This window comes from Bos javanicus, chromosome 4 (assembly GCF_032452875.1).
Source record: "Bos javanicus breed banteng chromosome 4, ARS-OSU_banteng_1.0, whole genome shotgun sequence".
Classification (NCBI taxonomy): domain Eukaryota; kingdom Metazoa; phylum Chordata; class Mammalia; order Artiodactyla; family Bovidae; genus Bos; species Bos javanicus.
Window position 1 is genome coordinate 115,276,119 of NC_083871.1, and position 27,924 is coordinate 115,304,042.

The window sequence follows — 27,924 nt, forward strand, 5'->3', positions numbered from 1 at the left end:
AGGAAAAAGAAGTGGAAGGGAAAAAACTTTAATTTCTTATGACATCTTTGAAGCTTTTGTTTCGATAAAAAGTAGAATGAATTTTGTGGTGACAACCTACTTTTTGAAAATTTTAAACTACCTCTGAACTGTTCTATTTGCTGGGTCTCAGTTGAAAAACAATTATTTTTGAACTAAGAGGTTATTCATCAAAAATATGATAGTAGGGCAAATCAAATAGTACTTAGCTGAAGATTCACATAAAACCCTACTTTGTGATCAAATCTACCTGGTTTCTTCAGCAACTAAGACATAGAAACATGGGTTCCAGATTTACTAAATTCCACTTCACAAAGTTATTTATAAACAAGAACAGGTATCTCTAACAGGCACAAGTAATAAAACAAATATACACTAATTTAAATATTACTCTTATTTTCTAATTGAATGTCTTATTTTTTCCAGGGAGATTGAATAAATAGTTATCATCTTACAATTCCCTGGTAACAATCTGATAAATAAAATTAACTTTGAAAAAGCATTTACTGAGTTCTCACAAATTCTGTTAGACATGAGCTGTAGACAAAGTAAAGACGACAAATAATATCAGCACCCAGAATGCACTAAATGTAAACCATAAAATTCTGCAAAGCAGGTGGTGTAACATCGACAGATCAGAAAATGGAGACTAAAAAGTTTGCCCCAAAATCCCAATAAACTCATAGTGGAAATCGGATTAAACTCAGCTATGAAGCCTATGTTTTTTCAACAATGTCAGATGGCTCTTTTTTATTGAAAATATAATTATCAGCATAATAAATCTAAAGCAGGGCAAAAACAAAGTGCCCAAAAGACATGTAGAAAGTAGGTGGCTTTCTCTTCTTTTTTTTCCTAGGCAGAACTTGGTGAAAAGAAAAACTGAAAACACAATATAACGTGTAGTTCTAACTTGCCTGGACATCACTTGACACTAAATATTTACACTTAAAGCTGATTACTGTGAATGTTAAGTACTTCAAAATTATATTATTCCAAGGAATAAATTGCACCACGTGATTGTATCTAAATAAAATGACTATAATCATTATTTTCTGGAATTTGTAGCAGTTTTACATTTAAATGTAATGAGTGAATGCTAAAATGCTGGACGTGAAAACGTCTCCATGGAGTTAAAGGTAAATGAAACCAAACCCTAAGACCCTAAGTACCTGGCTTCCCTCCAAGTGACCTTCTACCCTTAAACAAACAGATCCTTTTCAGAAACTGCCAATGTTTTAACCTTAACTTGTCTCGCCCCTAAAAAAACAGTGAAGTATCTTATTTCTGCCGAGCCGGTAGCACACTGTGGCAGCGTTCTAGGACTCCCACTGTTTCCTGGAAGTGGCCTCACTGTGAAGCCTAGTGAGACACACAGGGAAAGGCACTAGGGTTCGAGAGTGACTGGCGACGGGCGGCAATACCTGAGCAGCTGCCTGTGGCAGGAGGGTCTGGCCGTCCCCACTCTGCGCCCCGGCCACTGACTGGCCCACGAAGGGGAACCTGTAGAAAGAATAACTGAGCATCAAAGAAATATTTGCAACTAACATCATCTTTACGTCCTGAACCGTTTTCTTCCAAGGAAGGAGGACTAATGGCAACGTGTCTCTTGTCAAAAGCACTGACTTGGGCCCTGTATTTTTGTGCCCCAACCTACTACACGACGGAGAAGGTGACGGCACCCACTCCAGTCCTCTTGCCTGGAAAGTCCCATGGACGGAAGAGCCTGGTGGGCCGCAGTCCACAGGGTCGCTAAGAGTCGGACACGACTGAGCGACTTCCCTTTCACTTTTTACTTTCAGGCACTGGAGAAGGAAACGGCAACCCACTCCAGTGTTCTTGCCTGGAGAATCCCAGGGACGGGGGAGCCTGGTGGGCTGCCACCTGTGGGGTCGCACAGAGTCCGACATGACTGGAGCGACTTAGAAGCAGCAGCAGCTACTACACAACTGTGTGGCGTGCGAATCCTTCCTACTCGTTTTACCTGTGATGAAAGGAAGACCCAGAGAGACCAACGTCCCCACAGTGACTAGTGTGGCTGCAGCGCCTGAGGCTGCTCCAGACAGCCCACTCGGTTACGTGCCTCAGTAGACATTAAAACTAGTTCAAATCTTTTAGAAAATAATGAAGGCATAGTTTTCTTAGAATTTACATAATCAAACTGTTTATTCTGATCTTTATTTAAAACAAAAGATGCATCTTAATTAAGAACCTTCATATATCCTTATGTCTAAAGGTTAGAGCAAATCAAAAACTGGTCATTGACTAAGACAAAGTCTACATGGTTAAAAATATCTGGCAAAATGTTACTCTAGTTAAAAACTTCAGAAACATTACCGCTCTGAATGAAAACACTGCATCTAGAGTTACCAAATGCTTCAACGTATATCTTCCAAATTATTTATCGAACATTATAATTAATGTCTAAGTAGATAACTATGTCTACATCTAATCACAATTTGGAACATAAGCTTTTTAATTTTTTTACTCAGCTTTTTGATTCATCTGTTGCCCCCAGGCCCCACTATAGCCTGGTGTGGAATGGGCTCTCAATCCACAGAGCACTCACTGTCCATCACCCTCAACTTATGCCACCACATGAAGGAGGGATCATCATCTCTGCCTCCTCAAAGACCTCAGCAGAAGCGCTAACAACTTGCCGGCTGACTAACACATCAGTGTGTCTAAGTAGAGACTTATGCTGAAGGAGCAGGGGTTCCAAATCTCAGGTCTGTATTTTAAAGTGCAGAATTAAATTTACAATTTCCTTCTATTTTGACTACAGGCAGCAAACTACAGTATTATCAGCAGTACTGTGATTTTTCAAAAACAGAACTTGTTATTTTCATGGCAAAAGTTGTTGCACAAACCCAATTGGTCATTTAGGTTCATCACATCATTCTTTTGAAGTTATGGTAGTTATTAGACCTATTGCCAAATTTATTCATGTATTAGAGAAGCACATATACTGTAACTTTTACATTTAAATAACTATTTCAAATATAAATGATCTCCTCTTTAATATTTTGGTTTGGCATTAAAATATTCTGAGGAGTTCAAAGGCTTTACTGGAATGTCAAAAAGTCCACGACATAAAAAAGTTAAGAATGCTCATGAAGGAGAAACAGTGTTCACAGACGCTGTGCATGCAAGTCATTACAGTCTCTTCTCTGATCTCAACAATGCTTCTCAACCATTTCCAAAGTATCCAACAAAGCACCTTTGAAGAACTGTGTTTAAATTCATGTAGACTCACATTCAATTCCACGATCACCCACACTCAACAAGCAATTAGGCTAAACTGAGGCTCTATGCCTACTCTATGGACAGAGGTTCTCAAACAGCAATATACAAAAGAACCACCCATGGTGCCCACTAAAACCACAAGCACCATCTCCAGATACTCTGGTTCAGTGTGTCTGCAGTTGAGTAAAGGAATCTTAGAGGAATTTTTAAAAAAGCTACCACATAATTCTGATGATGGTCCATGATCAGAACTTAAGAAACCCTTAGGGGGTGTAAATAATTTCAGAAATTAAGAGAGTCGAATAACTCATAATCTTCTCTGATGTGTAATTTTCGCATTTTTTCCTATTAATAGTGAAAAGGCTTATAAAGTTTCAAAGTGCTAACTCTCATACGTCCTCTGCTGGAACAAAAAACCTTCAGACTAACACACCATCTTCTATTCTCAGCACAGAGCAGTTTAATGTCTGTTTCCCTGCTCACCCTTGCCTACTCTGGATGAAGCATCTCTGTCCCAAGCAGTTTTTGGTCAGCGTTACCTACTCCAAAGTACCTAAACAAGCGTGCACTTAAATACGTTGAATTTCCTGCTTAGTCAAGTCAATCTTGCAAACCATTCTATGATGCTTTATTATGTTTACCCTGAAATGAATGAAAATTCAATCTTTACATTTGTACAGCATTTTGCTTTTGATTATATTCCGCTGACATCACAACCAATTGAAATAATTCCCATTCATCCCTAGAATACAAGCTTTGTGTCACTACATGCTCCTTCCAGCAGCTAGCAGTGACTGCGTGTGCTTCTGATGCACAGCGAGCACGAGAAGCGTCAGCACCTACCTGTTCATGACCATCGGCGGCATGCCCATGTTGTTTTGTGCCATCACTTTATTTATGCCCTTAAGGGCCACCATTTTGGCTTTCATTATAGGGTCTGTAATTGCATCAAAATCTAAAGAACAAACATATTTTAAAGTTACTTATTTCACAGTACTTGGTTCAAGTGACACTAAGAGGTAATGTAACTCACAAACATCACACAACTTAGACTCTTATTCCTTGTTATTTAACAATCACTGTTACAGGTCTCTATTCTAGGTAAAGAATTATGAGAACCTCATCCTGAATTTACTTCCATCTAAGTGATCAACGCATTTAATACCTTAGTCCTGTAAGAATCTAAACAAGGTATTTGTCAAACACTGGCATAAGGGAAATGACAGCAGTAACCTCAAGTGATGAATTCCATTCATCTGAACTTTCACAAGGCTCAGCAGAATGTTCCACCATGATGAGAAGCTGCACTTATTACTAATACTAAGGAATTTTTCCTAAATTGGTTATTACTCAAGAGAAAAATGGATCAAGTTCTGATAATAAGGACAGGCTAAGGGAAAAGACCTCTTCGCATATAGAAATGGGCTAAAATGATGGAACTGGCGATGAATGTACGACAGAAGGTCAATTTTATTGTTTAGAAAAAGAAGCATTAAAAGAAAAAAAAAAAAGAAAGGATTCCTTGGAATGTGTCCCTGATTGCTAGTTCTTTGTCTTAGAGACACTCAAGCATTCTTAGTGCATTGCTTTTTTTTTTTTGGGGGGGGGGGGAGGCACGTTCCCCCAAATTAGTAAGCTACTGAAATAAGTTAGAGAGCTTTATATGACTAAAAAAACTGCCAAGCATTCATTGTACAAATGAGAAGTTTTCTCCTAGCATAATTTCTTTAAATTCACCTTTCAATGACTCTGAAAATACCTGGCAATAATGAGAATATATAGAAGGAATGAACCAAAAGAGATTTATTTCTATTAAGTCATCCCATAAAAAACAGAATTGAGAATGTCTGAAACTCAAAGAGTTTAATTTCTTGATTTACTGGGGAGGAATCTTAAAACTCTTAGTCAGTTTCATCTCAAAGCTGAAGAAGGAACAGAAATACAACCCTCAGTACTCTAGGCCACATGTAATTTTAATACAGAAAAAAGCTTGTAAGCATACCACATTCCACCCAAAGCCCACGGTAGTAATTTTTGAAACTCGGAGAAACTCCTACCGATATTAGGGAAGAACGGCTCAGACCGCTGACGGATCATGGCTTGCATCTGTCTCTGCTGCTGCTGTTCTTGTCTCTCTTGATCCAAAAGATCCTGCAGAAGTAGAGGCTGCTCCTCCAGAAGGAGGGGCCTCTCTCTGCTCTGCTGGGCTAGCGTCTGAGGAATCATTAGCTGCTGGGCCCCAGACATGCCACTGGTCCCAGGCTGACTTGTCGAGGGCACAGGCTGACCGGCAGGTTTGCCTGTCCCGAAACTGTGGTTTACTGGCGGCTGACCCTGAATGAAGCCTGGATTTACCTGCACACCCTGAGGGAAAGCATGGTTTAGTCGAGGGACTACTGCCACGTTAGAACTCATGGTATTATCCAAAACATGACCAGGCGGTGTCATCAGAGGGGGAGGCAAACTTGACACGTGGCCAGACGGGGAGGCCGGCAGAGTTGGTGCTGGAGATGCCAACGGCCTCACGTCTGCAGAATCAGGTTTTTCATTAGCAAGTAAACTTGAGAGAACTGGAGTTGGCCCAGGTGTGCCGCGCGGGGCGACGGCATCCTCAGCAGGCGGCTGAGTGGCCCCACGAGCCACACGCGGGCTGGGGCCGGTCGTTTCTCGCGTAGCCCTTTTCTCCAGCAGGTCTGCATCACAGGGCTGCGCAGGAGCCTTGTCCCCATCGCTCCCGTCCAGAGGAGCAGAGGCCAGTGGGCAGGGAGGATCAACGCTATCTTTACCGTCCTCACTTTTCTCACTTTCACATGTGGCTTCCCCTTTAGAATGTGGAGACAGTACCTCCGTTTTGATCTCGCTGCTGACAGTGGATTTTTTCCAAGGAGAAGGCTTATCAGAAGGAACCACACTTTCGTTGTCTTGCTCCTTTTTTTCAGGTTCAACAGATACACACTGATTATCTAACTTATCATCAATTGGGACATTGAGGTCCAGTTCCTCGTTGAACATGCTCTTCTTGTCTCCCAGGTCAAGTTCCGGGTCTGTATAGGCGATGATATCGAACTCCCCCGACCGTAGGAGGTCGTCCAGGTTGGGGTCGTTCGCTTCCAAATTCCCTAGAGTGTCCAACTCGTCCCCCTTGCCATCTTCTGTATCCAGGTTTAAATTTTCAAGATCTTCGTCATCTAAGTCTTTGACTTCAACCCCTTCGAGGTCTTTAACATCGAGTTCTTTGACAGATGGGTCATCAGAATCAAGTTTTTCTTCGAGACCATCAGAAGACTGGGTGGTCATCTGTAAATTTTCAGATGTCGTTTCAGCTGGCACAGAGGCTGACAAAGGGGCCTCTGAGAACTCAGCACCCAAGGGATGACTCAGAGACCTCATGACCATCGCAGACGAATGGACAGCACGGCTCTGCTCTTGCTGAGATGGCGGCACTTGTTCCAAATTTGGGTGCACAGGCAGCTGATGAGGGAGACCCTGGGAGGGTCGTCTCATGGGGTCTGGGTGTCTGGGGCCTGGGAAGTCCGGCCGGGGAATGAAGCTTCCGTGGCGGGGATGGGAGGGTGCCTCAATGACGTTGCCAGGAACAGCAGGGAAGGGCAGCCGGGGCCTCCCATCTGGGGCCCGGTGCCTCAGCTCAATGAAGGCCTGGCCCAGTATGTTATGCTGCTGAACCGGCAGGCTCTGTGCTGGGAAATGTGCAGGAAGTCCACCGGGATTACTCATTGGTGAGTTATTTAAAGGCCTGGGCATATCTACAGATAGAGACCTTCTGAGCTGTGGAGGAACTCCAGATCCTTGCATTTGCTGAGGAGGTACAAGGAAGCGTTCCTGACCTGACAAGGTGCCATGACCACCTCCTGGAAATCCAAACCTAAAAGAAGAAATATATAACACAGATAGTTAACATAAAGTACTGAATTCAGAGTCAGGTTTATAAAAAGGAAAAGTTTTAGATTAAATACAGATAGGGCTCCCCTGGTGGCTCAGATGGTAAAGAACCTGCCTGCAAAGTGGGAGACCCGGGTTTGATCCCTGGGTTGGGAAGATCCTCTGGAGAAGGAAATGGCAACCCATTTCCTTCAGTACTTCTGCCAGGAAAATCCCATGGAGAGAGGAGCCTGGTGGGTTGCAGGCCACGAGGTCACAAAGAGTCAGACACGACTGAGTAAGCACACAAAATGTTGCCAAATGTAATAATGACTTAGTAAAAACAAAATTATCACCATTAGAAAGTATTATAAAGAATCTATATGAACATAAATTTTTGCCACGTACTCTACAGTAAATACCATACCTGAGCTCTGATGACATCTGACAGAGATCATAAACGAAGACAAAGGAAAACAAACAAGCAGATGGAATCGGTTGTTTACAAATCAGCATATACTACTGGAGTTGCAAAGAAGGCTATGATGTGGAGGAAGCTGATTTAGGGGGACACTTGAGTAGGAGGTCTAATGAATTTTACCAGAGACTTACAGGTCTCTGCACTTAAGAAAACAAAGGTGATGACTGGACAGATTAACCTATTTGCTCAAAGAATGAGAATCAGGGGTAGTAAGACAAGAATGATAGGCATCATCTGTAAAGACTCAGTAAATGAATGCATTACAGAAAAACTTTTATTTGTATTGTACCTCATTCCTAGAAAGAAAGATAGGCAAGTTACAAACAAATATGGATTTTCCAGGCGGTGCTAGTGGCAAAGAACATGCCTATCAATGCAGAAGCCTTAACAAGAGACACTGGTTCCAACCCTGAGTTGGGAAGATCCCCTGGAGGAGGGCATGGCAACCCACTCCAGTATTCTTACCTGGAGAATCCTCATGGACAGAGGAGCCTGGTGGGCTACAGTCCATGGGGTCATGGGGACTGAAGCGACTTAACACGTACAAATAAATATAAACAGAGTAACAGGCATAAAGTGAGGAGAAAGAAAAAACAAAAATAAGGGGAAGACTTTAACATGAAGCATTAGACTAAAAAATATACCTGATAAAATGAAAAGCATATGTTAAAGAAATGCCTCCTTATTACAACTCAGGCCCACATTTGGCTCTGACCGTTCTACTAGTCATTTCAAAAGAGAAAACCACTAATTTTACAACCCTATTTCATCATGAGAAGCTCCTACAGGAAAACATCCTTTCGATTTGGAAATGTTCACAAATATTTACTGTTGCTGCTGCTAAGTCACTTCAGTCGTGTCCAACTCTGTGTGACCCCATAGATGGCAGCCCACCAGGCTCCCCCGTCCCTGGGATTCTCCAGGCAAGAACACTGGAGTGGGTTGCCATTTCCTTCTCCAATGCATGAAAGTGAAAAGTGAAAGTGAAGTTGTTCAGTCGTGTCCCACTCCCAGTGACCCCATGGACTGCAGCCTACCAGGCTCCTCTGTCCGTGGATTTTCCAGGCCAGAGTACTGGAGTGGGGTGCCATTGCAGTGTAAATTAAAATTAAAAATCTAAGAAGAAAATAATTCACATCACATATTTGACTGAATATGGCAGTAACATATTAGAGGTTTGATTAGTATGATAAACAATATCATTGTGGCTGTAACATAATGCTAGCACAGTCAATATTTAATAACAAAGGGAATGTTTTTAGTCTGTAGAGTACTTAGAGATTTAGAAAAAAATCTATGACCTCTCATTAGTGGAAAATAACATTGATTTTATCTCAAAGGAATCAAGAAGTAAAACTGAGCAACGAGGTCGTAAGAGTCACATCAAAGAATATACGAATGTACGAAACACCAGATCACGCTGCTGTACACCTGAAGCTAACGCAGTGCTGCAAGTTAACCACACTTTAATTAAAAAAGGGTAAAAAGAAGTCGTTTCAGTTGGGCATCTCCTTCTGTTGGCAGTTTACTCTGGCGTGAAATGAAAAGCCTTACCTGAATCCATGCGGCCTCATCCCCATACCGCTGACATCAGGTGGATAGACTCCACGGGCCTCCTTCGGGAAAACGGTGTATCGAGGTCCCAGAGGAGGGACCATGGGAGACCTGATGCTCCCAGGGTAGGGGGGTGGGGGCCGGGCAAACACCTGGCCGACGCTCTCTGGCTGCCAGTGTGGCGGGGGCCCCGGGTGGGGCACTGCTCCTGGGTCCTGGGTCCCCTTCTCCTGCCGACCGGCCATCTTCTTCTGCTGCTGCTGCTGGAGGATGATCTCACGGAGCTTCTGTCGCTGGACGGAAGGAAACACAGGGTGACTGGGACTTCTACTGACCCGTGCCTTTTTCAGCCTCAATGATTCTAATACTCCACTATGGTACTGTTTGAATCTTAATATTTCAAAGTATGATAAAACACGAGTTACACAAATAGTCAATCGGTTGTAAAAAAATAAACATGATTTGGGTCCTTTTCCTTGCCATATAACCACCACAGAACTGAAGCTTTCATAGTTAAGAATGCCACTACAAACTCATGAAGGCTGAAATTAGATAAAACAGTAAGTCCAATTCACTGGTGTTGATTCTACCAATTTCACTTTTCTTCTCTGCCAGTATGACAAATTATACTGAAAAGATCTGCTTTAACATCTATATATAAGTTACTCGATAAAACAGCTTTCTCAAATAATACATTTAAGACAACTAAGAAGATTCAAGCTGTTTACCTGTCTCAATTTCTCTGTATCAGCCTGGGACATGTTAACAGTGCTCTGCGTGTCGGTGACCCCTGAGGTGGGTACGGGTCCGGGAAGCTGGGAGACGCTGGAGAACTGCTGGCCTTGCGGAGTCATGGGCGCGTTGGAAGGTGCCCCAAAGCTCCCCTCAGACCCAGGCCGTGGCTGATCAGCAACATCACGGGCAACCTGACTTGTTCCAAAAGCGTCAGGCTGTGGTCTCGGAGTCATGGGAGGCTGATCGTAGGGGTCACGGGGAGCAGATGGGGACACGCGGCTAAAAGCATCGGAAAGACCAGGACCAGGTGGCCTGGGAGTCTGGGAACAAGCATCAGGTGGCCTCACCAGAGGGCCAGGTAAGGCTGCTCCTCGATTATGTGCTTGCAGGAAAGGATCCTGGTTTGGCATGAGGGCCGGTCTTGTCAAGGACCTAGTAAAACCCTCTGAAATCCTTGGCCGTGGTGCTGCTGGTGTTTGCGAGTAAGGAACAGACATTCCAGGTCTTGGGGTTCCAGGAGGATGAGCATATGGGTCAGAATGCCTCTGACTGGCTGCAGATGGAGCAAACAAGTCTGCTTGTGCAGACGGCCGTGCGGTTGGCGGCTGCTGACTATACGGATCCATCGTGGTGGGCCGGGGAGTTCCAGGAGGTTGAGAATAAGGGTCTGGGTTGGAGCGAGATGTTCCTGGGGGCTGGGAATAGGAATCTACAACAGGCCGTGGAGTTCCTGGAGGCTGGGAATATGGGTCCTGAGATGTTGGCCTTGATATGAGTCCAGGCTGGGAAAAAGCCCTCGAGGGATGGGAGAAAGACTCATTCATTGCCGGGTGTGGGGTGAGGGGAGGCTGGCTGTAGGGATCACTGGACTGGTTATGAGAAAAGCTGTCTACAGGTCGTGGTGTCAACGTGGGCCTTTCATAAGGGTCGATGGACAATCGCCTTGGTGCCTGGGACACTGGCCCGTAAGGGTCCTGGGAGGGAGGAGCGGGCTGCATCGGAGCTTTAAAAGGGCCGGGACCACCGTCGAGAGGAGCAGGTGTCAACAAGGGCCGAGCATACGGGTCAGGGATCCGCTGTCTCTGAAATGCATCTGCCCGAGGAGATGGTTTGGGGAAGTGGTCACTGGTGCCAGGGGTGAGAGGGCCTTGTGAGGTCTGCTCAGAAAGGGCAGGAGACCGGGGCAAGCTGAGGGGCTTGGGAAATGGCTCTGTCAGCACAGGCCGAGGGGTGTCTGGAGGCTTTACGTAGGGGTCACTGCTCGCCACAGTGGTGGCGCACGCCTCTCGGACCGGCGATGGCCGGTTGGCTGCGGCCTCGCCCATCTGAGGCGGCCTGGAGCCCGACGGCAGTGGCCCACAGCTCTCCGCCAGTGCAGCGTTTCTTCTGGGAAAGCTGTGGCCCCCGGGAGGTGGTCGTGGGGTACCCACCATTTTCGCGTAAGGGTCCATTGGAGACGGTGGTCGGGAGTTGCATGATCCAGGGGCAAACACCTGTGGGGACGGGGGCTGAGAAGGCTGAGCCTGAGACAGACTCTCCTGCACCGACAGGTGTGAGGGCGCGGGGGGAGGCGGGGGAGCCTGAGGCTTCACAAACACATCATCTGACGGGGTGGCGGTGGGGGTGCTGGGCAGCGGCTTTGGAAACAGGTCCTTGTGGAATGACTGGGCAGGAGACAGACTTCCATTCCCGGCCTGCGGGGTCAGAGGGCTCTGGATCCCACTACTGGGCGTGTCTGAGCCGGACTGACCCATCGCAGGCTGAGAGCCCAGCTGCTGCTGCTGCTGCTGCTGCTGCTGCTGCTGTTGCTGCTCGCTCTTCACCTGCTCCAGCTTCTGCGTGGCTTCGATCTTAGCCTGCTGCTTGCTTTTCTGACGCATTTGCTGTTGAAACAAGAAAACAAGCCTATGTTTAAGGAATAATAAAGCTCCCTGTGGGGTGAGGTGGGGGCAACAGAAAATGTGTCTGTTCTCATCAGTTTCCAGATTGTTCCGTATTAAATTATAAATTCCTAAAGAGGTGAGACAGTTATTCACCAGAGCATACATAATGTCCACAGAAGTATATTGTTTGTAATATTTACTATAACTTCCCAAAATCAACATAAATGTATTTTACTGAAAAAAGGAAAGCCTATTTTTAATCAGATTTTTATATTCTAGAAAGAACTGTATCTGAAATGATGACATAAATAGCTCTTTTCTCAAAAACCAAAAAAACCAATTTAAAAAGTTAATTCTTAAAAATAAACCCAAAAGACAGACACCTGTCTGAACTTCCATTCCTGTTCATGTTCCGATTCTCTTTGCTTTAGTGGATCTTTAAAAAGATCCGAATCGATGCGAGAGCTGGGATCAATGCTGTCTTGCTGTTGCTGCCTTTTCATGGAATCATTTGACATCTGTACTTTATTAATGCGTAAAGCAGCTCTGTTATCTCTGGCTTTTTGCTTTGAAAAAAAGGAGAAGATGATTATCTCCCAGTATATGTTAAAATTAGAAAAACTATGACAAACTTTATCATACCAAAGCAAGAAAATGTCAGGTTAAATAGTTGAAATATTATCCTTGAGAACTTACAGCCTTTTACATATCAGAAGCTACCCTAACTCCCCCTTTTATAAAGCATGTTTCCATTCTAATTCTGGTAACAAACTCCTCAAATATACAAAGATTAACACGCCTCTCCATTTACAGAAAAGAATACCAAATCAATTCTCCAAATCCAGAATCAGGAATTTGAAGCTTAACTTTCAAAAATAAATAAAAAACCCACCACTGAGAAACATTAAAAATACCCTGCCATTACCTCTGCCAGTCAAGGGAAAACAAAACAAAGAATCAACACATCCCCCCAAAACAGCAATGGTTTGCTTTCTCCAAGCAGTCAGCATCACTGGCAATACGTCTGCTGAAGCCCAGAGCACAAAGTAGCTGCGTGTTTTTCACAACAATAATGCAGATTTAAAATGCTTTAAAATGAAAGCAAAGATTTGGATCCAGTTGACAATCTTAACTTGGCACTTTGGGAGAAAATAATTCACCATCTGAATGATGAATCTTATAAAACACCCTGATAACTCCTGCAAAGTCCATATTTCAAAAACTCCTTCAAAGTGTCCAGATATGTCTCTTTTAAGATACACAAAGATTCTCTACTAAACTTGATATAAAAAGGGCTTACTGTGGAAATAACTAAGGCACATTAATGCAGTTGCAAAATTTAGTACTTTTTTGAAGAGATAAAACAATTTAAAAACGAAATGAATTAACCATGCTCTCAGAATAAGTGACCAATCTTCAACATGCTGGTTCTGTTCACCAGCTTCTGAAAATGTCACCCTCTATATTAAGACATCATGAGTGAGGAAATCACTATAAAACAAAGCTGGTTATTAGTTGTACAAGTATTCAAAAACATAGGTTTCTTCTGCAATGGAAAATTTTTTTTATTAAACTAAGACAATGAGAGTAAGGTTCAGGTATTGTGTTTAAGGATATAACACACAGCAGCTTTGTAAATACCACGTATGGTGCTCTCTCCTGTGAGCTTGCTTTTCTCCACAACTTGGCAATTTGCTTCACTCTAGTCGTCCAGTCTGCAACAAAAGCACACAGCATACACACTTACAGAGCCACAATAACGACGTGTCTTATAAAACGGTTGGTAAACGACAAATGGTTAAATCTGTCTTGTCCATATTTTCTTAAGTGAATACTCCTATATTTAGTTCTCTGTACACTACTGAGTTCCTGGTACACAATAAGCCAAACGTAACTCTGAATGCAATGCTGCCTCACTAACAATCTCACCTGCAGAGCCGAAGTTTTTACATCAAAGTTAAGCAGCCAAGATAAAGTTAAGCCAAATGTAATAAATTCCCTCAACTACGTAAGATGCTACCAGAACAAAGCTCAAAGTTTGGAAAACATCTATACGTGAGACCAGTCTATCACGCTGACCCAGAGAAAGTAACCAGTACTAAAAATAAGCATCAGTACTGCTCACACACAGACGGACAAAGCAGTGATTTCAACCTGTGTCGGGACAGGACCGAAACTGAAGTTTGGGTGCGATCAACAGTCAGCAGCACATGTACAAACGGTCCTGTCCATATTTAGAGAGAGAGCTTCAACAAACCCAGTGACAAAGGCAATCAGCTGAGAGGCCAACAGGCGTAACATGATATTTCCTGAGTTCTAGAATCGCATGGTACATCTATTAAAGAAAATTATCTTTAAAAAAGAAAACCTATACCGTCAATCTAAGGACAATTTACACTGACGTTTTAAGTGACTTAACAGAACTTTCTAAGCAGCAAAAAGAAGTGTGATTAAAAAAAAATAACTTGAAGAATGTGTATGTTGCCTTAACATTAAACCATTGATTTATTAGCATTAAACCACTGATTTCTGTTAGATTCAGTAGCATTTATTTCTATACACGATGAATAAAGTACTACAAGGCGTCCAAACCAAAAAAGCACATAAAAGACAGGGATCGTCCGTAAGAACATCCACTTCTAGGTGCCCTTCCAGTAATTTAAAAGTGCCGTTATGTTGACAGCTGGGAAACTATTTCAAGACAAAGCTTAAACGTCCTTTTCAAATCCTGATTTGTCTTGCAACATTAACTCAAGATAATAAATCAGCATTTGCTTACAAATATTCTGTCAGTGACATTTCGTTAATCCAAATGTTTCATCCTCCAGTTAATAAGAATGTTCAAAAAATGGTAATACCCCACCATCTGCTTTTTTCAAACAGGTTGGACAGTTGGGGGGAAATAATGAGTTAGTTTCCATGTGAATAATACTTAGAACTGGGTCTAATTTAGCCTACCTTAATACTTCTGAATAGGTAGTAAGTTTCTGTTCTAGGAATTTTTTTTTACAACTATGCATGTAACACAGTACCGACTTCCACGTATTTAAGAAGACTGCTCAGAGCCAGAACCATTTCATTAACTGAAATTAACTCTGAGGAAACAGCAAATGGGTACAGGGCTTAGCACGAAGAAAATGCAAGATGCCTCTAGGTACCTAGGGAATCTTCACGTTGCACAGAGTCACGCTAGGTCAGAACTGATGATGATACTGGGCCCTCTCGTGTAGGGAAGCAAAAACCCAGAGCCTCTCAGCACACGTGTGGGAAAGCCAGTCGAACGGAAAGCAGTGACACACCCATGGCTTACCCGGGTACTCTCCCTTCAGGTTGGGGAAATTGATGTTCGTGTAGAGGACTGGAGCTACTGTTGCCATCCCACCCAGGGCCTCCTCTTTCTCCCACTTGAGAGTGCTCCTCTGGGCGTTTGACATCGTGTCATTCTCTCCCTCCACAGGGGGAGCCGATGATGTCCATGAGTTGGGAGGATCACCAGCCATTGGATTAAACGCTGGATTTTTATCCCTGCCAAATGATAAACAACTTTACTTCATAAACACAGAATAGCTTTCTAAGTACTATGGTCAAGTACACTTTCATTAAACCCATACCTACAATGTTTGATGGGTTTTAGCAAAGATCACCATGATTTTAAGACACTAACACTGGTCACAGTAAGTCAGACTGATAAACACCTATATAACAGAAATGATTCATGTTTCCATATAAAGTCAAGGCTTTTAAATACCTGGCATCAGCATAGGGGGATTGCGCTACAGCAGAGAAAGTTCCCAGTCCACTTCCGGGAGGTAAAGAATTGTGTGGGAGGTGAGGACTGGGTCCAATGAGGCCGTTCATGAGTGGCATCCGTGAAAAGACATCTTCAAAGAAGAAAGCATATTACTCAAAAATAATTTAAAAGTAACAGAAATATTTCTAAATAAAAATCTGTAATACTACTCAAAAATAGAATTTTCCCCCAATATTATACTGTAAAATATTGCTTAAAGAGTGACTTTTGGCTATAAAATTCTGAAATATTTCTCTGTATTTCTCTATAATTCTGTTGACTTCATCATGGTATGACGGGAGTAGCATGTGTTTTGGAGTCTGATGCCCTAGGCTTGAATCTTCATTCTGCTACTTGTAAGAAGCAGAATCAATCACCACTTTAATAAAACGAAGGTATTCTGTAATGTATGTAACCGGCATACTGTATGTGCAGTTTTTAGCACAGTGCCTCCCATGCAGTAAGTATGCAGCACATATGAGCTCTAAGAAAAAAAATCAATCTCAAGAAATGATAGCTAGGTTTTATCAAATCTTCTTCTTCACTCAAAATTTATGAACAGATATTCATATACAAATAAAAACCCCACCTATTATTCTTAAATTGGCACTTTTTCTCTAAAATAGTTGGGAACACGCAGTATTGCACCTACCATTATAAACTAGATGATCACTGTTAAAAATATGGAATTTGCACTACTTGGAGTTGCAGGCACCAAGTCCGCTTTAACTCACATTCCATCACCTTCACGTCTTTCCCTCAGAGACATGAGGTAAACCATAATGAGACCACCCTGTGTTTCCCCAAACTCTGCACAAACACAGAACTCCAACCCTTATTGTGATCGTCTGTTCTCCTAAACTATTTGGTAGTCAGTCAACTGTCCTTAGCCAAGCAATTTTCCAGCCAAAAAAAAAAAAAAGGGCACACACAAAAAACACCTTTTTTGGGTGTATCTTCAAAAATCCCTTCCATAAGTTTACACTGGTAATCATTTCATGATGTAAGGTAAACTGTTATGCTATATACTTGAAACTATAGAGAGCTGTATGCCAATTATCTCTCAATAAAACTGGAAGAGGGGGAAAAAAAACCCCTCCAACTTAGAGACACACTTTCAAGTAATAAATACATGGCCTCTACTGATAATTTTAACACTCAGAACAACACTGGAGATCCACACCTGCATCACCAGTTAGTTGTGCAAATAAAAATCAGTCATGAGGTTCGCTACTACTTGGCACCCCTGGCACAGTGACAGAGCACTCCTAACCTGCTCATTTGCCAAATGGTTAGAAAGAAAAATAACCAGAAGTGCCTTGCCCACAACACGCTCTGCACCACAGAATGTCCGGTCAGCTAAACCAGATCCTCCATTACATCTCAAGTTCCTGTCTGAGGACGCTGGGGCTGAATGTCCACAGATTTTCAGGCTCTGTCTCAAGGGCACTGGTCCTGGAAATAACCCGACATCAGGTTAGGGCCCCTCCTGCAGAACGGCAGGGCTGGGCCCACTGGTTCGCGACTCCACAACAGCCAAGTGTCTGAGGACACCTAAATTCACTCCAAGGATTAGATTAAGGAGCAAGATTTCTGCATTCATTCCAAGTAGAATGCTACCACCTCTATTTTCATCTTAAGAGAAAAGGAGGTTCCACTAAGCAATGTATTTCACTGAAAAATATCAAGTGTCTTTCATGTAATTAGGCTAAACCAGAGCTCCCTTCCTGGCCCTGAGAATGTGAGCAGTCCTGTGGCACTCTACCAGCACTGACGACTGTGCCCGCAACACAACCGTACTGGAAGGTTATGTAACAACAGCAGCTATTACCTATTTAGCTTGGCCCTGTACTAAAAGGCTTTACACGTGTTAATTAACTCGCTGGTCCTCACACCAACTCCGTGGAATGGGTTATCATGTGTAGCTCCATTTATGCAAAAAAGAAAAAAGACCCAGAGAAATTAAACAGCCTGTTGTTGCTGTACACATAAATAAATGCAAAGCATTTTTCCTTTATTATGATTTTAATTAGGACGTGGTCTCCACCCGCTACCCCACACCTCTCAAGTTTACCATTACCTGGTCATACTAGTATCTTTTTCAAAGCGTGGATAAGAACTGATTGAAAAATTACTTCATGTAACCTCCACTTAAAGTGATTTCAAGTACTCTCTCAGTCTTCCTGAAATTTCCCTTCTTTGCTTTCTGACCTGTGTAACTGCCAGCACACCACGCTCTGCCCTCTCCGCTCCTACCAGGCTGCTCCGCTAAGGATCACAACAGCCTTGTCTGATTCAATGAAACAGCACACCACCTTTTACTCTACTTGGCCTTACAGACTGTGTCACGAGCATCACCGCTAAGACCCTACCTCGCACTCAGGGTCTCCACCTGTTTTCACTTTCATCCAACCCTCAAAAGAGGGAAAGAAAAGGAGCATGCAATTATATATAAATATGAACCAGCTGTGAACCATATAATTTATTACATTCACTTAAAAAGAGTTCAAGATGCTACATTCTACTGAAGTATATCCTTTTAAGAAATCTCACCCTTCTGATCACTACACAGACAAGTCCTAAGCCTTTATCTACAGCTCCGAACAACGCAAATGCCTGTAAGTCAGAACAATGTATATGCTCATTTCTAACAAAGTAAAAACGGCCTAAAACTAAGCTCATTACATCTCCACCTCTCCCGTCTACAACGCACACACATTCTGTCTCTCTTCTTCGCTCCATGTTTCAAGTTTACGGCATGACTGATTATCTTCTGGGCCAGCCTGACATATATACGGTCCAGTCCAGTCTCTTTCCTCTCACCTCACATCGTACACCCAATTGGTAGCACAATCCTACTTATGCTAACACTGCTGTCTATCAAATCCAATTCCTCCTCTCAGTTACTACTGCAGATATATTCACATGGAACCCAATTTTTCATTCAGTCCCAACTGAAATAAACTCATTAATATACAACTCTTCCCATCCCAAATCCACTTCCAATATTAACACCAGAGCTACTTTGCCAAAACATGTGACTCATCAGATCATTTCACTGATGTGAGGTCTCCAAAGGCTGGAGGAAAAAAGGCCAACTGCCAACGCCTAGCTGTCCAGACAAAATCTAGTCCCAATGTCGTACTTTCTAATTTGGCCTCCTTAAACACTGTCCCTTTTACCTCTCCTCCTTTGCTCTGGGAAGCAGCAGAGCTGCCATTCCTAAACAGGCACATGTCTCCCTGCATGTGATCTGACGCTATTTTATCCTTAAGTTATTATTCTTTCAAACACAAATACTGAAATCTCAGAGACTCTTATAGCTCTGCTTGAATTATGCTCACTGTAATGGACATGAGTTTGAGCAAACTCTAGGAGATAGTGAAGGACAAGGAAGTCCGGCATGCTACAAGGAAGGAAGTCTGGGTTGCAAGGAAGTCTGGGTTGCAAAGAGACACAAATTGAGTGACTGAACCACATCAACAATAACAGAAATTAGTTGTCTACCTAAAAGTCTACAATACTACAATTATAAACTCTGGTGGCTAGTCAGCCTTAGTCATCTCTGAGTTACACGTAAGCACCTAGCCAAAACCCACCTCCCCTCCAAGTAAACATCAACCTTCCTAATCCTCAGTATCTTATTAAACATGAGACTGCACATTGAAATGATTTAAACAATGATCATAAAACCTTTTTATAAAGGAATACATCTTTAACTGATTTGATTTTTTACATACTTCTAGTTTCAAAAAACTTGGAGACAGTTGCTTTTATTTTTATATGCTGTGAAGAGAAACATGGAAGAGTTTTTAATCATTAAGAAAGCGTATGGGAACAATTATGTCAAGAAGTGCTTATGAATCTGTTTCATCCAAATGTAAATCACATTTGATCTAGCAAACATCATGGTAAACTGATGTTTAGGACTAAACTGGTAGAAACTAAAACATTTCAATTATGTGCATTATAGAAATGTTCGTGTACACACAAAATTGGTGGCCAAGGTAACATTAAATCATCTGCACTTCTTAGCACTTACACAGTGTATGAGCTCATAGAAGCATCATCATAGATCATTCAGTTCAGAGTCACAAGGCAGCGACAACAGGAGAGAGAGAGGACCCAATACTATCAAGAACACGGTCTGAAGCAGTATCTCCTTACCTACGCCCACAAAATTCTGATCCTAGCCTATCAGATTTCAGCTCTTCAGAAAGAGGGAGAAAGGAAAGCCTGAAATTTGTTCTGCAGCTAGTTACAAACAGGTAGAAGAAAGTGTGTTAAACAAAACAGGCAATTTCCACAGAAGTAGGCATTTCGGCCGACAGTGGTAGAAAGGGCACCGATTTACTCTGCGGAATTTACTGAGGCCATGTTCTGTGGCAGGTATACAGCAAGGGCAGCTGTGACTCTAGCCTTCAAGGAGCTCACCGTCTACAGGGAGACCCGTAATGCCCCAAAGGGGCGTTTATATTTGCACCACATGCTATGAATGGAAAGCCCAGGGGGAGTGTGGGAGTGGAGACTTGCTGGCCACAGAGGGAGTGACTGAGGCTCAGACCACATGGATGAGTCCAAGGCAGCTGGTGAGGGCCGAGCAGTTCTTGGAACATTTCTGCGGGAACGACTGAGGAAAGGTGACGCGGGACCAAGGACTGGGGGCAGGGAAGGAGGCGGGCACCGTTAACAGGGGCACTGCCAGTGAAGTGGGCAAAAGAATTCTGACCACAGAATGAGCCGCCGCGTTCCAGGGAAAGGCAGGGAGGCGGGGGTGTGACTGAGAGGAACTCAGAGGCTGGTCCTACCCCGTCACTGCAAAAGAGGACCCTCTCTTGTCATGTCTGCGTGCGTGGTGGCCGAGGGGCAACGCGAGGGGGCACACGCGGCAGGGCCGTACTTACGACACTTGTCTAGAGGCGACGTACCCTGGCCGTGCACGGGCAGCAGCTGGGGCGCAGGGGGCGCTGGCGGCTGCGGTATGGGGGGCGGCGGCGCAGCCGCAGGACTGAGCACCGCGGTAAACAAGTCCTCCACGTCCTTGCCCCCAAGCTCTAGGAGACACAAGGACAATGGCAGCACGGTTAAGAGACTACGAGAGCCAGAGTGCAGGGAGTGCTATTTCCATCAACAAGAGAATCAGAACACAAATACCTGGAATTTTATACAACTTGCTGAGAATTGCTCCTAGGATAAAAGAGATGGAAATATTAAAAACTGCCTTGTCAATATCTGGATGCAATATAGTATTTGTCACAGAACGATCAGAATAGAAGTTAAGTGGCATGCACACATCTTTGAAGATCCTATTACATTTCTGCGCGTCTTTAGAAAGCTCAGATGGAGGGCAAATGCTTTACCGTCTGTGACCATCTTGTCAAGTTCAGGGCTGAGGATGCCATCGAGCTGCTCTTCACTTAGAGGCCGTGAACTATGACCCACACTTGGTTGAGGCAGAGACGAAGGGTCATCAGCACCCGAACCAACGTCTATTCCAGCTAGAGGAGCAAGGTATGTATATTAGAAAGTGGATTCTGGACACTCACACAAAATGCGTTAACACAATTTACCTGCATTAACACACAACAACAGGATTAAAACAACGCAATGGAAAGCCTGTAATTCTGAATTAATCTAGATTTTTAAACCAATTCAGGGGGTCAGTAAGTAAAAATTAGGCACAATGCATTTGTAAACTTAGGTTCTGCTTAAAAAGTTATGGTTTAATCAAGGGAAGTACATTTCCTCAGAAACAAGAGAACACTTCTAGTTCTAAATTGCTAATTTCTACACACAAAAAAGCACCATATTATTAAGTTAGGGGTCTCTAAGAAGAGTCAATATATAATGTTCAATATACTTTTAACTCACACTTAGAAAACTGTGGTTTCAAATGCAACTGGGTCAACTATCATATGCAGGTTGTAAAACAATCCAGTTTCACGCTAACTAATGGAAAGCTCAAAACTCTTAATGCTTAGTAAAAATCATCCTCTGGTGAACAATTCCAACTACAGATCTTATTTCTGAAATATTCTGTAGTCAAAAACAAGATACAGATTATGTTCTTAACATGCTGTATCTTACAAAAATTGGTTTTTAAGCAAGAGTAACATTTAAAAGTGGTTTATTGTCTATTTTATCACACTTCCTCAATATTACTATCAACAAGTGAAAATTCATCTCTTATTTGAGCTTATCCTAGGAACTATCAATATAATGTTTGCGTAATAGTACAGATTACTTTCTAACAAGAATAAAACCATTCATTAAAAAAAAAGAAAAAGAAAGAACACTACAGAGAAAGTCACCCAGAGCACAGTACAGGTGTACCACGCTTTAGTGCACACACAGAGAGAACAAAGCTGGATTAGTGACAAAGGAGCACTGTAACAAGTACACATGCACCCACAGGCTGTTTCGGCTGAAATCACTACTAAAAAAATAAGACAAACTACTTCTAGTCAGCCACCACCCACCGCTGTTTCTTACCAAATGCACAAGGTGAGCTCTCAACCTGGAAAGTGCATAAATCAAGACCTACAAGACCCAAACCAAATACAATGGATGATTACCACAGGAGCGGGAAGAGGGGGTCGGCTCACACAAAAGAAGAAAAGAGGTACATAAGGCAAAAAGTCTCAGCTCTGATGCAATTAAAAAGACAACAGAAATTACGAATGTGCTATTTCCCCTCTTAAAGCAGGAAAGTCAAGGCAGATCAAATAAAATGATGAGTTTGACGATGCCAAAGAAAGAAAAAACTTTTTCCATTTCAATGACTACGCCTGTTTCACACACACACACACACACACACACCTCTCAACTCACATCATAAAATAGACACTGGGCAAATGTACCTGAATGATCAACTGATTTAGCAAGGTCATCTGAAATTATTCCAAGAATGTCATCATCTGTGTTTAAGACTTCAGAAATGTCAGCTAAGGGGTCATCAGCAGCACCTAAGTATAGTAAGTATATTTTCAAAGTGTCACCATTTTCCTAGACATTAAATTCTAAAACTCATTCATTCAACCATTTACCAAATATTGAGAATATAGTAGATACTGAGGTAAGTGCCAGAATCATAAAAAGATTATTATTTCTAAAGTAAGGAATTTTTCATAGAAAAGGCACTTCAACATTTGAATAAGAAAACATTAAAAATTAAGACTTTTGTTTTTGTGACTACTGTATATTAACAATGAAATAAATCTTAAAATAAAAACCCACAGGCAGTAAAAGTGAAATAGAATGCTGTAACAAAGCAAAAAAAAAAAAAAAAAGAAAAAAGAAAACCATTTAGAAAAAGGCACCTCTAAAAATGACATCTAGAAAACACAATAGAAGGTAAATATTAAAGACAAACCTACTGCTTAAAGTTCCTTGTAAAGTATAAAGCAAATACCATCGAGTAAAATGCCTACTTCCAGCTTTACTCTTAACACTCATTAATTCACTCATTTACTCAAGAAGGAACCTGAGCATCCACAGAATTATGTCTATGCAGCAAGCTAACAGGCACTGGTCCAGCCACTAGGAGAGAGAAGGGACGAACACACAGTGCAGACGCGCCAGAGCTTCCTCTTTCAGAGGCAGCGGAGAGTGAACAAAATGAAACCAGTGTAAGTGCTATAAAAATAAACAATGAGGGGAAAAGGATTAACAACAACATGGCAGGGGCCACCAATCCTCCACGTACTCAAAAGCCCACATCTGACCTACACTCGCCCCTCTAGCCTCATTTCCACATCTGCAGATTCAGCCCGCCAGAGACCCCAGGACTGCTGTACATATGAGAAAAAACCCCGCATCTAAGTGGACCCTCGCAGTTCAAACCCTTGTTGTTCCAGGGGCATCTGTAAAACGGGAATCTGCTGGAAGGTTGCTAGAAGAGGGTGTGACTGACGTCTTTTTTTTTTTTTTTTTTTTTGACTGATGTCTTAAAGGGAACACACTGGCTGCCAGGTGCAGAATGGACCAGGGTGGAGGAGGGTAAGGCGTGTTGGGAGACGAGCTGGACCAGGGAGCAGGAGCGGCCATGGTCCCGGTGAGAGGCGGTGCCCGCCTGCACGCAGCGGACGGAGGCTGAGGTAGGCAGCCGCTGGTGTGGGATGGCATCTGAAGGCAGAGACAAACTTGTGGGTGTGTGAGATGTGGAACGTGAGACAATCAAGAGCCAGGGAGAGCGACAGGGTTTCAGGCCTAATCAAGTAGGAGAATATTTAGGCTACCTTTAGTGACTTTATTAGTCACTTAAGGAATATCAGAATTTTTGAATCCGTTTTTGACTGTTTTTACTTAAGAAAAAAAAAGAAGATGACATAAAATACTCCAGACTCTAGACCAAGTATTTCTATAAAACATAGTCTTGTCCCTTTAAACATATCAGACAGAATGCACACGTACATAAAAATACAATTTTTCAAACTGAAATCCAAAGTATATTTTGTATGCCCAAATATTTGTAAAGTTTTTAAGAAATAAAATTATTTCAATACTATATTCTCTAGACAACAGTATCCTTGAAAGAAAAAACAAAAAAATGGGGTAACTGTTTCAGGGTAACATTTATTTGATTTTAAATCAGTGGAGGGTTTCCCCTCGCAGTCCAGCAGTTGAGACCCCACACTTCCACTGCAGGGGTCGTGGGCTCAATCCCCAGTCAGGGAACTAAGATCCCACAAGTCACAAAGCATAAATAAAACACAAACAAAGACACTTAAACCAATGGAATTCTATTAAACAAGTAACAGTCAGTGTTTTTTAAAAGACTGTGTTTTAAAAGTTCTCCTCTACCCGATGATATTTCATATCTTATTAACAAATTATTAAAACTGACATAATGGAAAATATTGAATAACTTTTTTTGAAAAAGAAAGCTATTAGTTTTCAACTCCCCATCATAAAGGCAAAAGAGTGGTTCAACTGTACAGATTTTGACATGTGTGTTATTCTAGTCCTCTATATTTTGGCTTAGTCACTAAACCATTCTCTCTTCATCAATTTTTTGGGGAAAATGACTTCAAATAAAGGAAACTGGAATGAAAAATGGTATATTATCAATGTCTTTCCTGTCACAGTATCTCCTGCCCAACCCCAGTTCGCTTTCTTGTAAAAACTCAATGGCAATTTACTTCTATGAAAGCCTTTAAACGGCTAGGCAGATTTTTACAAGGCATCCTTCAAATAGTAAGACATCCTTTGAAACACCTGCAAGTCTTTCACTATACATTATTTTAACAACATACTGACACGGGTGAGAGCAGGAAAATACTCAAAACAATTGAACTAAAGTAACAGTAAAATGACCTGTTAACATTAAACAAAGAGTATGGCCTTTAGTCTCATGCTGAACGTGTGCTTTCAAATAACAGGGGGCAAGACTGCTTCTAATTATTTCAAGAAGTTAAAAGATTAATAGTAACCTGTATTTCAATCCAGGATGATGCCAAGTTAATGAAAATGTAATTCAACATTATCCAAAGTCATCTTTCAGGGGATGCTGCTTTAAGATTATTTTCAAAATTGAGTTTATAAAATTAAATGAGTGACAACTGCAATTCAACGACAAAAAGGGAGCCTGTCAGAAGAATATTTAATTTGTTGCTCATTGTTTACTCGCTGTATCGTGTCTGACCCTTTGCGACTCCATGGACTGCACAATTGAAAGTAAAACAAAAATACAGAAGTGGGAGAAAAACTTTGTGACACCAAGCCAGCTAAACTCTGGAGAGCCCTGCTGATGTTAATATTACTTTATACACATTAAGTTCTTGTATTTTTCTCTGATTCTGAGCAGTCCCTGTATCCCCTGTGTCTAGAGTCTCAATAGAGGACAGGTTTGCAAGGGACATCTGGCAATATCCGGAGACGTTTTTTATTATCACAACATTGTGAGGCTAGAGATGCCGCTGAATATCCCACAATGCTCCAGATGGCCTCCCTCCACCAACAAAGGTCGATGGCCTAAACTGTCAGCAGTGAGAAACTACCTAAGCCAATAGGTTGCTGCTGCTGCTGCTGCCAAGTCGCTTCAGTCATGTCCGACTCTGTGCGACCCCACAGACGGCAGCCCACCAAACTCCTCTGTCCCTGGGATTCTCCAGGCAAGAATACTGGAGTGGGTAGCCATTTCCTTCTCCCAAGGCAATATATTCCACGGTATATTAACACAATGGGTCAGACAGCTTCCAACTACAGTATTTATTCTTTTTTTCTTCTTTGGAATTTCTTGGGGCTATATAATTAATTTTGAAAAACATCTTAAGTTGAAGATTATTGTAACTCACCAATCATGGCCTCATTATACTCCCATATGTCGCCCTCAGTCAACAATAAACCAAGCATTTTCCTTTACAACTTGCAAGAGTTGATTTCATTGTAGTAACAAAGATGAATTTATTTGCTAAATCATACAGACCTGGTCGACTTAAAAAATAGTTGCATTTACTGAATGCAAGTTTCATTTCAATAAAGGTAAGTTTTATAAGCATTTCAAAGGTCTGACTAAAAGGAAGATGAATGTAATGTGATAAAAAACAATCTTGTCGTTTCCTCTACATACCGTGAGCTCCAGGTTTTGCTGGCATTGAGGATGAACTAAGTAGCGGGTCTAAGGAAGGATCCAAGAAAGTGGTGTTTGTGTTTGTTTTATAAGATAGCTGGGTTGTGTCTTCTGATAGATTATCCAAACTTAGTTTGTTTTGTCTTGTTGTATCTAGAAGATCTTTTCCAAAGAAAGCTTCCTAGACAAAGAGAAGCACACGTGGAAACGACTGACTCAGATATAAAATTCTAAAATGAGAATACAGATAACTGTCATTTTGATAAGAAGGCAGAAATAACAGAAAAGCTTAGTATTTAACAATTTAAGAATTGAATATAGGAATATGTAAACAATAGAGATAGCCTGTCAATTATTTTATGTAAATCCCCTTTTTAAAAATAAGCTTTTTTGTGTTTTTTAAAATAGAATCAAGTAAAATTAACCAAATAAAACTACCCAATTCTGTCAAATGTTTCTAGCAACCGCAGTAATTTCATAATCCCAAGTTAGACTACAGTGAAACTTAAAAATGGATAAATTTATAATACTATGTATGGCACCTTAATTCATATTATAAGAAAAACTAAAACTTCATGAATATTACTAACATTTGTAGATGATCTATAGAGGCTAGCTCAAGGGTTTGATCTACAACTTTAATATTTGTATACTTCACAGATAGATTTAGCAATCTCCTACTGATGCGTATAACCACATTATAAAGACTTCACACACTATAAATCTCAAAGAAGGTTTTTACAGTCATTTTAAACAAACTATGTGTACAAAATTTACCACCATTAAAAGCCTTGGAGTTTTATTCAGTTACTCACGCTGACTTTACTCCATTTCAATATACTTTATTGTAGAGACCACTGTTTCAAGCCTGGCCTCCTTGCAACTCCAGGATCTCTCCCCAACTTCTCCAGCATCAATAAGGAGAACAACAGGAAGCGCTGGGGACCCCCTTCACCTACTTCTATTCCAAAATTCTATTTTCTATAATGTGGTCTGTCTGGAAAGGGGAGGGCAATTTTGCAGTAACTACCCACATTTAATCTTGCCAAAGATACATAAACAAAAGAGGTTCACTGCATCATTTTGTTATATCCCTCCAAAATGAAAACACCTCAATGTCTGTCAGAAAGCATATGACTAAATTATAAACATCCATACTGTAAAATACATAAATTTTTAAAAAGGATGTAGGACTATGCTGTCAAAAATAAAGCTCTAAAATACAGTACAGTTTTAAAAGAAAGCAATTTGAATGATATGTCCAGCAAAACATAAAATACAAACCAAGACTATTAACATTGTGCAAAAATAAATTATTTAAAAAGTTCTCAAAGGAGAAATGCCAAGCAGTTAACTTGTGACAAGGGACAGGGGAGGATGGTCTGTGAAATCTGAAAACCCACAAAGATAGCACTGGGCAGGAGATGACTGGCTTCTTACACCAGCAATGCTGGTATCACTAAGAAAAATGCTGAATAGTAGAAAGCATCTTGGAACTTTATAGATTATTTACTTAATGCCTTCAGTATAAATCTGAGAGATCTGAGAACACCATTAGCAAAAAATGTTTCTTTGTATGGCTCATGATGAATTTAGTGGTATTTATCAACCATCTGGTATTAACTAAAGACCACAAAACTATTTCTACTGGGTAGATTACACAATTATTTATACCTTATCTTGACACTGCTGTAATTAATAAAGAAAAACTAGAAAAAAACTGTTTATCAGTTCCTCGTGGATTTTCATCACTAGTCACTATATTTCCCAC

General features: G+C 41.7%; 1 protein-coding gene across 21 annotated transcripts in view; it reads right to left on the reverse strand.

Annotated features, from left to right (window-relative positions):
- Positions 1-27,924, reverse strand: part of KMT2C (lysine methyltransferase 2C) — a 253,773-nt gene that overhangs the window by 30,874 nt on the left and 194,975 nt on the right. For 16 of the 21 annotated variants that reach the window (XM_061415258.1, XM_061415254.1, XM_061415267.1 and 13 more), the window contains 15 exons: positions 26,154-26,334; positions 22,444-22,548; positions 22,076-22,123; positions 20,944-21,081; positions 20,738-20,770; positions 20,488-20,637; positions 15,542-15,674; positions 15,104-15,318; positions 13,435-13,508; positions 12,177-12,359; positions 9,904-11,793; positions 9,176-9,468; positions 5,319-7,144; positions 4,105-4,216; positions 1,440-1,518 (listed from right to left, as the gene is read on the reverse strand). In XM_061415258.1, the coding sequence (XP_061271242.1) occupies positions 1,440-1,518; positions 4,105-4,216; positions 5,319-7,144; positions 9,176-9,468; positions 9,904-11,793; positions 12,177-12,359; positions 13,435-13,508; positions 15,104-15,318; positions 15,542-15,674; positions 20,488-20,637; positions 20,738-20,770; positions 20,944-21,081; positions 22,076-22,123; positions 22,444-22,548; positions 26,154-26,334 (5,460 nt within the window). The remainder of the gene's footprint in view (positions 1-1,439; positions 1,519-4,104; positions 4,217-5,318; positions 7,145-9,175; positions 9,469-9,903; positions 11,794-12,176; positions 12,360-13,434; positions 13,509-15,103; positions 15,319-15,541; positions 15,675-20,487; positions 20,638-20,737; positions 20,771-20,943; positions 21,082-22,075; positions 22,124-22,443; positions 22,549-26,153; positions 26,335-27,924) is intronic. The other 5 variants (XM_061415274.1, XM_061415275.1, XM_061415261.1 and 2 more) reach the window with 3 other exon arrangements.